Source organism: Xiphophorus couchianus, chromosome 8 (genome assembly GCF_001444195.1).
Source record: "Xiphophorus couchianus chromosome 8, X_couchianus-1.0, whole genome shotgun sequence".
Taxonomy (NCBI): domain Eukaryota; kingdom Metazoa; phylum Chordata; class Actinopteri; order Cyprinodontiformes; family Poeciliidae; genus Xiphophorus; species Xiphophorus couchianus.
This window is the reverse complement of record NC_040235.1, coordinates 89,916-105,544: the sequence shown is the minus strand read 5'-3', so window position 1 is coordinate 105,544 and position 15,629 is coordinate 89,916. Positions and strand designations below refer to the sequence as shown.

General features: G+C 36.7%; 1 protein-coding gene across 6 annotated transcripts in view; it reads right to left on the bottom strand.

The window, feature by feature from the left end:
* Window positions 1-15,629, bottom strand: part of syk (spleen tyrosine kinase) — a 59,905-nt gene that overhangs the window by 31,085 nt on the left and 13,191 nt on the right. For 3 of the 6 annotated variants that reach the window (XM_028026365.1, XM_028026370.1, XM_028026371.1), the window contains exons 1-3: window positions 7,553-7,737; window positions 1,774-2,207; window positions 746-906 (exon numbers count right to left, since the gene is read on the bottom strand). In XM_028026365.1, coding sequence (XP_027882166.1) covers window positions 746-906; window positions 1,774-2,175 — 563 coding nt within the window. In that variant the 5' untranslated portion in view covers window positions 2,176-2,207; window positions 7,553-7,737. Of the gene's footprint in view, window positions 1-745; window positions 907-1,773; window positions 2,208-5,582; window positions 5,638-7,552; window positions 7,739-15,629 lie in introns of those variants that run through there. The other 3 variants (XM_028026366.1, XM_028026368.1, XM_028026367.1) reach the window with 3 other exon arrangements.

Genomic DNA, 15,629 nt, shown 5'->3' with positions numbered 1-15,629 from the left:
AGAAGGACTGCAATGGCTTTCTAAAATAAAACTTGTCATGGAGTTGAGGCCATGTTTCAGAGGAAAAAGACCACTTCCTGTAAGATGTTTCATGAAAAAGGGGCAGTCACACTTTACCCTGTTCTCAGACTTCTTTTTACATGGCTACTTCAGGAAGCCCTTTGCAAACTGTCAAAGCGGAAACCACAGAGAAAGAGAGAGAGTGTGTGTGTGCGTGCGTGTGTGTGCCTGTGTCTGATCATGCGACTCCTCTGCTTAGACCACTTCTGCCTCTTAAAGTTTGAGCTAAAACGCATGCACTGGCACCCTCCGCTTAAATTTAGAAGCTTAAACATAAATAAAAGTTAATAATATCACACATAAATGAGTTCAATTTAAAACTACTAATGGATATGATGACAGAGTGGTAAATGACACTTTTAGGCTACTTTTTTTTTTTTTGCCAACTTCTCCAATGTCAAAATTCAAAATAAGACCTTCATATACATGAAGTGGTGATACTAAGTAATTAGAATAATTGGAACGTGTTCATTCATTCAGTTTTTTAATGAATAAAAGTAAGAATCATTCTGATTAGACTGATTGTGATCTGAATCAAAAAGAATTAATTTTAAGCAAAAAAGCTGTCAAGTAAAAATGATTCAAATATGCTTTCAGAAATATATAAGTGTTGATTTTATTATTAATAACTCTATTTCTGCAGATTCTCTATGAACATGGTCTTGAGTAATTTTCAAATACTTACAAGAATTTTCCATTTGTACGGGAACCATTCTGAAGCCTGGGCTCCGAGTTCTCTCGTGTTATTGTTCCATGGAACCAGGGCATTTTTTCATGAGCAGTGGTGGCAATGAGTTTCTCCAACTGAGGCCTCTGGCTGATGATAGCCTGCTCAAGGGCTGGACCCTGTGTGCATACAAAACTTATTTTATGCTCAAAGTTAAAATAATTAGAAAATACAAACCAGGAATTAGTTGTCAAGCCTCATGCTTCACACTGAGGATGTTTCACACCTGATAGTTTGCTAGACTCGGTTCTAGTGGGGACCAAATTTATGACATTTGTTAGATTTTCAGCTGGTGTGGTTCTCTTTCACACTGCACTGTGTCAGATGATCCAAACTAGTTGAAAAATCTGTTTTCCTTGGTTCAGGGCACTGAATCAAAAATTACTGATAGAAATGACAAAAAAAAAAAAAAACTCCAAAGAAGACATAAGCTACAGAGCCCCCAAAATGACATGGAGTATTTTTCTTTCTTTTGGACACTTAATCAACAATTATAAATGTTACATTGTTGAGCTGAATATCTCTAAAACATATAACACAAAAAAGAAAAGAAAAATTTTAACAATAAGAATAATGCCACACTAAATGGTTCTGTGACCTCCAGGTAAAGCAATGCAAAGACTGGGTTCTTCTCTGCTGATTTCAATATTCTTGTCAACAAAAACTGTAAGTTTTAGAGTTGTCAAGAAACCTAAATGTTAATTATTAATCATGAATTTATATTGAAAATATTGAACAAATGTTCTTTTTTTTTATGTTTCAAAGTTTCTGAGATGTTGTAAGGTTGCCATGAGCGACCAGTAAAGCAGCAAAACCACAATGATCAAAATATTTCAGCTGACTTTCATACTTTAACTATTTTGCTGCTGATATTTTGGTTAATATGTCACAACTAAGTAATTATTGCACTACAAACATTGGTTGTTCTACATAAACATAAAAAATAAAGAAAATTTTACTATTTTAAGGATTCAGCTCAAACTGACCTGCAGCTTCCAAGTCTGCTTCACATATTCCTGGATCAGTCTTTCCTTTAGGTCCTCAAAAGGACCAACCTTTGGCTGCATATTTTTGGGTCTGTTGCAGGGCTTCTTTAACAGACATACAAGACCATCCATCTCTTGAGAATGATAGTCTATCACATCCGTAGGGCACCTGTGACTCTTCCCACCAGCAATAGCATACATTTCATTGGGTTGTCTTTCAATTGTGTAGTGGTAGAAGCGACCTGAATTAGAAACAGACAATGCAAAACCTCCAAGATAGTTTCGACTTTGCCGAAGTAAGTACAAGCCGTTGTTCATTCCTGCTTGTCTCAGATAGACTTCTGCCTCCTCTCTGGTTATGTTGCCATAGAAGAATGGCAATGCAGACACATTGTCAGCCATCTTGACCTCTTGGCAGCTTCCTTTTGAAAGTTCTGTCACAAAGATAAAAACAATAATAGACCATAAGAAAACAATATATTATTTGATCTCCAAAGGGAGGGTACTTTGTTTATCCTAGCATAGCACACAACAATTCAAAGAAAAAAAGAGATAAAGAATAAGAATAATATAACAAAAAATAACAATGAGCAATGACCCTTGCTAAATATATTTTCATCATTTAAAATGCACCACTCTAGAACATGTCTCAAAAAGAGCATGAAATTCACAAGACACAAATGCTCAAATTCACTATTCAATTTTTAGTTTCACTGTGATCATTTGAAGCAGACTGAGGTTTTGGCATTAATTGTATCTCCATAAAAGTCAAAAGACCATGATTTGACTTATTTAAATAAAATATAGTTTTGAAATGTTAGTTTGCTTCAAATTTTTTAAAAAAAGATCAGTAAACTCCAGCTATCCCTTCCACATGAGTATCACATATTTTATGTATTACATCATTTGAATGTCATGGGATTTTTGCAAGGGATATATTGAATGCTCAGTATTAAGCAACTTGTGAGGATTTGGTTTTTTAGTCTTAATTGAGTGTCTGTGTTGTCATGTCTTGTCCTTGATTGTTCCCAGCTGTGCCTCATGTTCCCTGATTACTCAATGTGTATTTAACCTAACCGGTGTCTCTTGCTCCTGGTCAGATCCTTGTCGTGCTTTTATCAGTAGTTGTACAGTAAGTCTTGTTGTAAGTCTTGTCATTTGTCGTCACTTTGTCGCGTTCCAGTCTAGTGTATTTCCAGTTGCTACCAGTGTCTGAGCTCCAAGCCTCACTGCTCATCTGTGCTACCTGGATTTTGTGTTTATTTTCATTAAAAGCATAATTTTACTACAACCTGGGTCCACCACATTGTAGTGAAATGATGGTCAAGAACTAGCACCGTATCTGTTACTGGTTCATGACACAAACAGTAACAGATACGTTCTGGAGGAATCTAGCAGTTTGACTGCTGACACAACTGATCTCCTATTATCCTTTTTTTTTTTTTTTTACCACAATCATAATAGCTGTCTGATTTTCTTCATCCTCTTTCCCCGTTTTTTCAGAGTTTGTCTCCATGAGACCTGAAAGTTTCACTTCTTTTGGGCATGGACCAATATTTCTCATATGATTCAGTTGTGCCAGAAAGATTACAATCTGACATCTTCCATCATACTTGCTCTCTGACATGTTAAGATTTCTGGTCATGTTTTTGAAATTGCAGTGTATGCCGGAACTCCATGCACTGTGAAAAGAAATTACGGTACGAACTTACTGAACAGTACGAACAATTAAGTTACTGAACGAACTTAATTGAATTGTTTCAATTGGTAACAAGTAATTACCAACTTAATAAATTAAGTTTATTCGACTTAATTTATTACGTTTAACCAACGTCAGTTATGTCTATCTAACTCTATATATTATGATCAGCTAACTCAATTCATTAAGTTCATCCAACTAAATTTAAGTTTTTTCTTTTACTGAATTCATTAAGTGTAATTAAAATGACAAATTCAAGTAAGTCTTACTTAAATCATTTAGTCTATTTCAAATAAAGAAAGAAACTAATAAATGATCGCTTTTTAACTTCAGGTGGCTTTTATTTCAGAGTAGTTAGACAGGAAAGTGGGTAATGACAGAGAGGGAAGACAAGCAGCAAAGGTCATCTGGTAGGAAACAAGGAAATGGCCACGTCAAGAACTAAGGTGTCCCTATGTGAGTTGTGCTTAACCTCTGTGTCACCACAACACCTGGTTGGTACAAGATCTGTTCCTGATGAAGCTTGCGTCATGACATCATATGTTGGATACGAACCCAATATTGAACTTAATTGTTTCAAATAAACTTTTGAGAGTGCTCTCAAAAGTCCATTTGAAACAATTGAGTTCAATGCCATGTTTGTATCTTACGTCTGATGTCATGACACAACTTCACCAGGAACAGAACCTATACTTGCTGTATAGGAGCCTATACTGCTGGTGGTGCAGTGGTTAAGCATAATTTATATAAGGAGATCTTTGTCCTCGACATGGTCATCACATGTTTGATTCCAGCCTGATGTGCTGCATGTCTTCCCCTTCTTATTTATTAAGTTAAACCAACTTAATAAATTAAGTTGGATAAACTATTTTATTTTTTAGTGTACAGGATCTTTGAAAAAGCAAAATAACATGTTAAAACATAGATTTAAAATTGCTTAAATTCTAGTTGTATTTTAAGTATAGGATAATGTGAGTGAGAATGTAATTGTGGATATTTTAGTTTTTTAAATAAGTCCATAAAATGAACTGCAGCCAAAAACACTGTAGAGTGTGCAAAGAATTACAAGCTTTAATGAACTCATGTCTAAGCATACAAGCAATGTCCTGCCAGTGATTCAGGAGCTGGCAGCTGCAAATCAAAGTATTTCTCCAATCGAAATAGTACAAAATGTTTTTATGCTGATGTTGAGTTCTATTTGGAAAATTAAAACCCATCTCTATAGGAGATAACCTCATAAATGCATAATATCTGTGTCTCTTTAACCATTCTTTACAGACTGGCAACATCAGGTACCTGGCATCAATAATTCCAGCAAGCTGAAAGAGCAGACACAATTAAATTATACCATATTACTCATATTAATAGAAAAGACCTCACATGGTAGAGAAATCTTCCTTTCTGACTCGAGGAAAGAGTGCCTGCAATTAAAATGATAGTTCTCTCTGTCATAAACTCTATCTTCTCTATGATTCGAGTTAAACCACAGAACTGCTTCCAAAGCTTAGATTCCATCATATCAAAATTTTATTTTTACACATTACTTTACTAAAGACTAGGAGGCTTGGAACTTCAAAACTTCAGTAAATGTAACTATTCAAATAGATTATGCAATGCTACTTACTAACACATGTCCAAATTAAAATGGATTTTAGAGAATCCATTAGACAAACCAGAGGTAGACATAAAATCAATTATATGTAAGGAGCCCTTTAAAAAGTTAAAAGCATCAATATTGTCATCTGTATCAGCCGGGTAGGAATATCACAAAATGAATAGGTCTTCAGTTCTCTCATGTAGATGAACACATATTTGAAACAACCCAGACATTGTGCAAAATAAAAGGGCCATTGACTTTTCAACATGCAACAATTAAGGAATAATTCATTTTAAGGGCATATTTGATGGAAGGAACTTTCCCTGTTTTAAAGATTTCTCCTCTGGTAACAACTGATTTTCTTAAACTTCAACCCACAAAGATAATCTCAAAAATGTACAACTTTAAAACTTTCCAAAGTACACTTAACAATCCAACTTTCAATCAGCAAACTGGATGTTAAAATATATAATTCACTTACTAACACATGTCCAAATTAAATGGGAGGTTTACCTGATGACAACTGGCATATTCTCTGACATTGGCCGTTTGTCTCTCTTGCTCTTATCTAAAAGTATATGAATGAGCATGAGAATCAACAAAGTTTAAATGTAATTTAATTTAATTTTTTAAAAAAGAACATGGCGACAATGGAGAAAATGTCTACTTGTTAGAATCTTAACCTGTCTCTCAGTTCAGTTGAAAGGTAAGACATTTTGAGAGCTGTAAATGAAATACCGGCAAATTAAAATTATAATGATAGTTTTACATCATTATATTATTATTTAGTCAATCTGAGGTGGATTTTAAAACCTCATAGTGACCTCATGTCCTGTTATGGCCTAAAAATCTTCAAACTAACTTAGACTGTACTTGTTTTTAAATGACTGAATAGCAAGAAGTTAAAGGTCTTTCTAGAATAAAAGCATAGTTCCCTTCAATAGGAAACTACACCAGTTAAAAAATATAGCTTGAATTTTCAAAACACTTTCCATAAACCATGACAATGCAAATGTACAAACGGAGGTACTTGTTGGCTACAAATAATCATTGTAACTACTGAAACTTTGAAACTCTTAGCAATGCTAAAACAGTAGAATGCTGTGAGCCACATTGTCAAAGTTAGCAGATTACAAGAACCAGAAAATCAGAGTTTCACAATCAGCACATTTCAGTGCTTGGTCTTGCTTCAACCAGGAGTAAAATAGTTCAGAATTATTTTTATATTTAATGCTTTTTAAAAAAAAAAATAATGCATACAATACTTAAAAGCAATTTAAACAGTATATGAATTAAAAAGATAATTTCTATTATTATCATTATGGCAAAATAACCATAAAAACTTAGTTGAATAGACAGGGAGTATATTTTAAAATTACCCGAGCAAAACAAAGTGACTTCTTTCTTTGAGAAGGAAGAAACCTATGTAAAAACCGAGCTACGCTATGAGCTATGTTAAGGTATGAAATACCTCTTGTGGGCAAGTTTGACTTCCTGTATGTAATCATTTCTGTTTCCAGCAACCAATAAACCTAACAACACATTCCAAAAATCTATAAGAAGCTTTGACTATGTGACGTTATTTAACAGTAAAAGGCTTGGTGAAGTTTCCCAAATAAATAACTTCACATTTATGTTCAGTCTTAACTTTCAACTTAACATCAAGGGTTTCTGTTTCAGCATTTAAATCAACACATTTACAAGTGAAGACTGTGAAGTTGTTGGATTTATCAATGCAAACATCCAAATTAACATGAGTATTTTCCTCTGAACATGAACATTTTGAATTTGATCATTTTAAAACTCACCCATGCTTAGCTCAAAAATCCATTTTATATTGAAACTAATTTAATCTCAATAAACATGTACTTGTGTTTTTTATCTGCTCAATATCTGTCCCCCAGCAAAGCTAAGAAGACTTTAACCACCACATCACATTTCCTAAGCAAAAGAATAAATCAAATAAAGATACAAAAAATACCTCAGATCTAAAACACACATTCAGCATTCAGCAGACACTGTATCAATGATTCAAGCATTTTTTTATTGTCATACCACCTGGCTAGTTTGTGGTGCAAAATTTGGACTCAGGTCCCAGATTAAGAAATTTACTACAGGAAAAACAGAAACAAATAATAAAGTAATTTAATTGTTATGTGTGTGTGTGTGTAAATAATCTATGGGATGAAGCTGTATTTGCAGCTTAAGTTCAGGAGTCTGACGGTTGAAGGGTAGAAATTATATATAAATATATACATATATATACGTATATACATATGTATGTACTTGTTAGAAATCTTGGCGTATTTTCAGAAATGTTTTCAACTTTATTAAGATAATAAAATCAACACTTAGAGCAAATGAATTGGTTCTTGTGCTGTTTTTCCTTGCTTCATAAAGAAATGATTTTTGAGAACATTTTGAATCAGTATCAATAAAGTCATACACATTTTTGGCAAAGAAAATAGCTTTAACGCACTTACTGAAAACCAGAACGTGTTCCAGAGACAAGTCCTCCCTCAGCTCAGTTCTATCGATCCTTAAGTGGCTTACAGAGAAATAAACCCTCCAAAAATGTGAGCAAGTTCCAGATGATCCTGGCAGTGTTGTTCAACAGGAGTAAACTACCTTCTGTCTAAGTGCTACGTATAAGTTCTTAGTCTTCCTCATTTCAACAACTTCCTTAACAACTTTATTTTTCTACTTCCTTTTTTTTTAAATCTGCCCACTGACCAACATGTCAGCTATACAACAGGAAATAAAGAACATTTCTCTCACAGAGCTAACTTTAAAAAAAAAAATGCTTTACTATCTCAGTACCAGAAATTACATTAACATCTAAAATACAGACATTGTTGGATTGATAGTCAAAATACATCATTACAAATACAATTCTTAATAAAATGAATTTATTTCTTTTTTTGTTGCAGTAGACTCAGATGACTGTGGTTGCAGTAAGCTGTCCTAATCTTGTTGTCACATGCAACATGCAAGAACAAGATGCAGAACCAAAGCAGAAAACAATAAAATTATTTAAAATCCAAAGATTCAAAATCAAAATAAAGTAAAATAAGTGACATTCTAGAAGAAAGCACAAATACAAAATAAGTATTAGTACTTTATTTATTGTCTATATTTTACTTTAAAGAGCTTAAAGCTTTTCCAATATATATATTTTTATGTCCACTGTTGAGTGTGTATATCCTGTTCTATTCTAGTCTAGACATAGTCATGTTCTATCCAAGAGTTTTTTTAATCTAACTGAATTAGACTATACCAGGTTCTAAAATTATTTTATTTCATTAGTACAAAAATACATACCACCAACTACAATCTGTCATTATTTACTAAACAAAGGTCAATGCAAAACTAAAATGCTTGTGAAAGACAAGGTGCACCGTAAAAACTGTAGATGTGAATGAACTAGAAGATTCAACTAAATGCTACTTATTTTAAAAGCTTTTTTTTTCTTTGAAGTTCTTTTTAATGAATTTTGTGTTATGCACAATAAAAGCTTTTCATTAATTTGGAATGAAGAATTTTCACTCCAGGAAGCAACCATGTTTTTTATTTTTTTAGAAACTAATTTAGCAATAAGAACATGTTCAATATAGTTAATGCACTTAAAAACTTACAGAAACTTTGCAAATTAAAGAACTGATGCAAAGTTGTAATGTATCTGTTGTTTGAAGGTGTAAGGTGAGGAACAGAACTATGTTCAACACACCATAAGAGAGGTTGTGCAATGGTGTGACATTTCAAGCTAAAGAGATTAGATAGACTTTATGTTCCTCTTCTGGAGGGAGTAGTTCAGGTTCATTTGGAGTCAGTGAACTGAGAAACGGAAAATTTGTGCTACGTGAAGTGAAGCATACCCGTTATGGTCTTTGTCGTGTCGCCTTAGAGCAACTTTGTCTAAGCTGCTGTCTTGTCTTCCCCATGGAGGAAGTTAACACGTTTCACTTCCTCAGTGGTTCAAAGTAAGTCTAAATATGTCCAAATTATTAACAACACCGGCATGTGCTTTATCATATTTGCCTGTGTAAAATCTCCAGCTGTACAGCTAATAATAGAAATGGGTAATTAAATGAACGATCATCCTGCTAAATAACTCCTGATCAGTTTTATAAGGCTGAAAAGGTAGTAATGTTATTTTTCTTCTCACATATTAATACAATTCTAAAACTACCATTTTAAAAAGCTACACACTTTAAATTTACTCAGACAATTTAATTAAATTTAGCTCCACCTTGTGGACAAAAACAGCATGTCCAACATGGAGAAACACAACTACAGGTAGTTCCAAACATTTTACAGAATTCAAGGAGTTAAAAGAAGACTATTTTCTGTCAAGGAGTATACTAAGCTTTCAAAAAATAATAGTACTGTTTTACAACAATGTCCTGATTCTATTCTTTGTGACTAGAAGAATTTAGATCCTGCAAGGATCTGATATAAGTAGAATATCAGTTTCTGTGCTTAAATCCATTTTTTTATGCATTCCATTCTGTATTAACTTTATAATTTCCTTTATTGGTTTCACTGATCAGACTTCTACTGGTCAATACCAATGTGCTGATTTCTTGCTGATTACTGTATTTTAATTTAGCAATTGTATGTAAAAAAAGAAAGAAAGAAAGAAAGAAAGAAGGAAAGAAAGAAAGGAAGAAAGAAAGAAAGAAAGAGAGAGAGAGTATTTTTTAAAACTAGAAACGACTTAAATAAAAAGAAAATACTTGTTTGAAACAGTTCCTGGCTCCTGCTTGTTATTTGTTTCTCTGCTCAAACTTCAACGTAATATATGGAAAGCAGTGATAGTTTGTTCACTGTTTTTTTTGTGAAACAGTCATTTGCATGCAACTCACTCACGATGCAGTTTTATATATTAAAATGTAAATGCCAAAAACTAATCAATACGAGCTTTAATTAGCTGAAAGTAGCCTCTTCCTTGATGAACTGATTGTATAAATGAAGCTTTGGAGTCTATGTTTTTACCTTCACCATCTTAAAACTAATTTTTGTGACAAATAAAAATGTGGTTTAATTGCTGTTGCTGGTGGCACAATGCATCATGGGATACCTTGCGTGGCCCGCACCTGTAAGTGGGTTCTCCTCCTCTCCCTGTGGTCCCTTGTCACTCCCTAGTGCCCTCAGTGCCTCCTCATTGCCCCCTAGTGATTCCTCATTGCCTCCTCCTCCCAGTGCTCCCTCTGAGTCTCCACGTCCCAGTGGCCCCGGGGCTCCCTCGTTGCCTCCCAGTGGCCCCAAAGACTCCTCGTCACCCCCTAGTGCCTCCTCGTCGCCCCCTAGTAACCCCTCGTCACCTTCCAGCGGCCCCAGAGACTCATCGTCACCTCCCAGTGCTACCTTCGAGTCTCCGCCTCCCAGAGCCCCTTCCTAGCCCTCTGCTGGCCCTCCGGAACCATCTGCCAGCTCCCTCCTGCTCCCTCAACTCTCCCTGCACCAACGTCGCCCGGAGGACCTCCTCCGTGGGGTCTGCCACCTCCCGAGGCCCAAGCTCCTCGGTCGATGCCCCCCACGATGGGTCCACCTCAGGACAGAGCCCTGGCGCACACCTAAAACCACACAGGAAGTTGGATGAACTGAGTGCGGCCAGAGAGATATGACTGAAACCAAGCGAGGGGTGTGTGTCTGTGTGATAGCGATGGAAGAGAGTCTGTGGGGCAGGACCGTGTGAGAGATGGCATTGAAAGCTGCACTGAGATCAAGGAGAATGAGCTGCCCTGATCTGTGCTGTGACCAGGGCAAAAACTGGACTGGAACTGTTCATACAGAAGATTTGAACAGTGAAAACATGATCTTGGTTTTACCTTTGCTAGAAGAAATTATGCCAGAGTAGTAAGCAGATTTAGTCTGAGAAATTAAAGTCTTGTAATGTAGAGTATGTGAAAGGTATATGTCCTTGTGGATTGCAAGACCAGATTTCTTATATATTCATTCCAACTGACGACATTTGGCTTTGATGGACCAGAGTTCAGGAGTAAACCAGAATGAGTAAAGGTAACAGATCGTGTTTTAACTGGAGCAAAGGAATTCAGAATATGAGTTAAGTGAGTATTGTAATGAGCAGTGAGTTCATCAGGAGTCACAAAATGTTCACAAGTCAAAGTGGAGGTAATAGTAACGGAAAGAGAATCAATATTCATGTCTTTAACAACTGAATATGTAATCATGTCTCAGATTATACCCTTGTGAAAAATAAAGTATATTCAGTATATTCAATTTTACCATACTTGAGCATACTTGAAGTCAGACTAATCACTATCCATCCATCCATTTTCTGTTCACCCTTGTCCCTAATGGGGTCGGGAGGGTTGCTGGTGCCCATCTCCAGCTACGTTCCGGGCGAGAGGCGGGGTACACCCTGGACAGGTCACCAGTCTGTCGCAGGGCAACACAGAGACATACAGGACAAACAACCATGCACACACACACTCACACCTAGGGAGAATTTAGAGAAACCAATTGACCTGACAGTCATGTTTTTGGACTATGGGAGGAAGCCGGAGTACCCGGAGAGAACCCACGCATGCACAGGGAGAACATGCAAACTCCATGCAGAAAGACCCCAGCCGGGAATCGAACCCAGGACCTTCTTGCTGCAAGGCAACAGTGCTACCAACTGCGCCACTGTGCAGCACTGATCACTAATCATCAGTAAATTTCAAGTTTGTACAGGAGTTTTGGACTCAAAGCATGTTCTTTTGGAAGAACTAAGTTTGTACTTAATGTATTTTAATTGTAATTAAATTGTAGAAAATCACAATTTGAAGTGTACTAAGTGTACTATCACATAATTTTTGTAGAACAAGTAAAGTTATTCTTTGTACACTTTAAGTATAAGGCTTTTTATGTAATATATACTGTACATGCTTTGATTAGCATCTTAAGTGTACCATTTTTGTGAATGAATTTCATTTAAAATATATATTTAGAATGTCTACTAAACATATATTTTCTATATATTAGTACTGTGGTCACAGTATGCTCCAATTAAAAGTTTGGTTTATTATAATTGCTAATGAAGTACACTTCTTAGTTACTTAATGTCTTTTATTATTCTGCTTTGCCACTTCGTACATTGCATGCTTCATACACACTACAGCACTGCAAACACATCAGGCTACCAGAACACAGAAGGATCAATTACAACACACTTTCTGGCTGTAAAAATTACATTGTGTATTCAATGTATTCACATTTTTCAAGAGTACATTGCCAATATTCTACCATAGAATTGTACAAATTGTAAATATATTCAAAGTTTACAGACAACATGCTCATGAAAATTAGCACAATAAAAACAGGTACACTTAGAGGACATTTGAAAAATATTTCAACAAGGACAGAGTATTGTTTTAATACAATGTCACAATGTTCCAGAATTACTCCAGGTAAACTGACATTTCTCCTTCTTAAGAACAGTGAGGATCAGTAACAGAACATTCCCATTCACTGCACCACTGCACTTTACAGAAACCTACAAACAAGAATAATAGAGCAATTAAACAAAGAAAGCACTTGTATTTTAAAGAGTATAGAAAAATAATAAAGAAAAAAATTTGGCTTACAATTTTAAGACTTGTGGACTCACTATGTATGTGACATCATCAGAACTGATAATGATTGGGACCGGATGCCTGGGGTGAAAAAACTTTTCTGGGTGAATTCTTACCTGTTTATGTTAGATAAAATAATAATAATAAAATCAGTTGATGTTGGCATTAGCTATGAAGCTGTTTTAAGTGTGGACATAAGGGAGAGACAAACTACCTTAAAAGCTGATCAATATATTCAAAGTTTACAGACAACATGGATCAGCATGTCCATGATCTGAACATGCTGATCCTTGCAGAGTGGTGAGGGAGGCTGGTGGTGCCCATCTCTAGCAGTCAACAAATGAGAGGGGGGGTTCTCCCTGGACAGGTCACCAGTCCATCACAGGGCCCTGCAAGTTACCAATGAATAGAATAGAATAGAATAGAATAGAATAGAAAATGTATGAAAGAGAAATACAAGGGGAATAAATTCTGTCCAATTATCTTCAAATCAAATAATGTTTAGTGTAATAACTTAGTGTTGGAAACACATCAGTTTTTGCTGTTGTTAAAAATTTAGCCAGCTGCTCAGTGTAAAAGAAAAAAAGGAAAAAGAAGACTTACACCATGAAGACGATGTGGAGCTTCATCCTCAGAACTGGTTGGTGATCTGGTGGAGCAAGAGCCTCTTCTGAGGCAGGAAAGTCTTTAGGTTTTCTAATACCTGATCCCTGGCTTCCTCTTTCATCTTCATTTGCTTAGACTGCAAAAATATGTTGAAAATAAAAGCAATGATGAACGAGTTATAACAACAGCCTCAATATCAAAGTCTCTTTGGCATGCTGAGCTTAATTAAAACCAGGTTAAGTTTATGAAGAAAACTATATTAAGTCGCAACAAACAGAGCCTCCATGAAGCTATAACATGAAGCTGAATGGTTATAATAATAATACAAATTGATAAAATGACTATTTCTGAAACAAACACAGGTATGTTTATATGTATACTGCACTGTTTATAATTAAATGAAGATAATTAGCACTTTTAAGCAAACTTACCACAAGCTAGCAAGACTTTAGCAGCAGTTGCTCCTTTCGCGACCCTCATTTTCCATCCAGTTCTTATTGTTCAACTCAGTCTAGGAGGTCACCAGCTTGAATTTACCAAAACCACTACCGTTTATCAAGGTGCTCTCTACTTTCAAGGTGCGAGTAAAGAATGGCTCATTTGAAGACCCTAGCATAAATGTTTGGCGGTTGAACTGGAATGTTCAAGGATGCGATCATCAAACTAATTTTTTATCAGCAGCTCCACAAATCTTTTTGATAAACATTACATTATCAAGAGACATTAAAACATACCTTTATCTTAGGATTTCTCTATTCTTCCTCTTTCTTTTTTCTGTAACTGAATGATAAGTTCCTTTTTGCAACATTGTTTGGACTGTTCTCCCTGCTGCCCTCTGGAAAGAGGTTCCGCAGAATCTGGTGCAGGTCCACCAGGTTCCGAAACAGCTTTTTCCCACTTGCCATCAGACTGCTGAACTCTTAACTGGACTGCACTTAAAATCTGGTCTCCACTTTATACCTTGCACATGTACAGAGAAAGTAACTTCCTTTTTACTGTCAGTCCTGCACTTTATATTCTATATTTATATTTATATTCATATTTTATACTGTATTTTATTTTATTCTGGAGTAACCTCACAACATTGGAACCTCAAAACACTGTCCTGAGCCGTATGCAACGAAATTTCGTTCTGTATACACCCTGTGCATGCAAAATGACAATAAAGTCAGTCTAAGTCTAAGTCTAAGTCTAAGTTTACTTATCTTCCACAGGTGCTTTGGAGGTTTGGATGTGCACTGCACATTGCACAGCAGCTCATATTACCAGTGATGTGTGATCCACTGCAGCCACTAGGGGGACCCCGAGAGAAATGTACACTGCTCAAAAAAATAAAGGGAACACTTAAACAACACAATATAACTCCAAGTAAATCAAACTTCTGTGAAATCAAACTGTCCACTTAGGAAGCAACACTGATTGACAATCAATTTCACCTGCTGTTGTGCAAATGGAATAGACAACAGGTGGAAATTATTGGCAATTAGCAAGACACACTCAATAAAGGAGTGGTTCTGCAGTTGGGACCACAGACCACTTCTCAGTACCTATGCTGTCTGGCTGATGTTTTGGTCAGTTTTGAATGTTGGTGGTGCTTTCACACTCGTGGTAGCATGAGACAGACTCCACAACCCACACAAGTGGCTCAGGTAGTGCAGCTCATCCAGGATGGCACATCAATGCGAACTGTGGCAAGGAGGTTTGCTGTGTCTGTCAGCGTAGTGTCCAGAGGCTGGAGGCGCTACCAGGAGACAGGCCAGTACACCAGGAGACGTGGAGGAGGCCTTAGGAGGGCAACAACCCAGCAGCAGGACCGCTATCTCCGCCTTTGTGCAAGAAGGAACAGGAGGAGCACTGCCAGAGCCTTGCAAAATGACCTCCAGCAGGCCACAAATGTGCATGTGTCTGCACAAACGGTTAGAAACCGACTCCATGAGGATGGTATGAGGGCCCGACGTCCACAGATGGGGGTTGTGCTCACAGCCCAACACCGTGCAGGACGCTTGGCATTTGCCAGAGAACACCAGGATTGGCAAATTCGCCACTGGCGCCTTGTGCTCTTCACAGATGAAAGCAGGTTCACACTGAGCACATGTGACAGACGTGACAGAGTCTGGAGATGCCGTGGAGAGCGGTCTGCTGCCTGCAACATCTTTCAGCATGACCGGTTTGGCAGTGGGTCAGTAATGGTGTGGGGTGGCATTTCTTTGGAGGGCCGCACAGCCCTCCATGTGCTCACCAGAGGTAGCCTGACTGCCATTAGGTACCGAGATGAGATCCTCAGACCCCCTGTGAGACCATATGCTGGTGCGGTTGGCCCTGGGTTCCTCCTAATGCAGGACAATGCTAGACCTCATGTGGCTGGAGTGTGTCA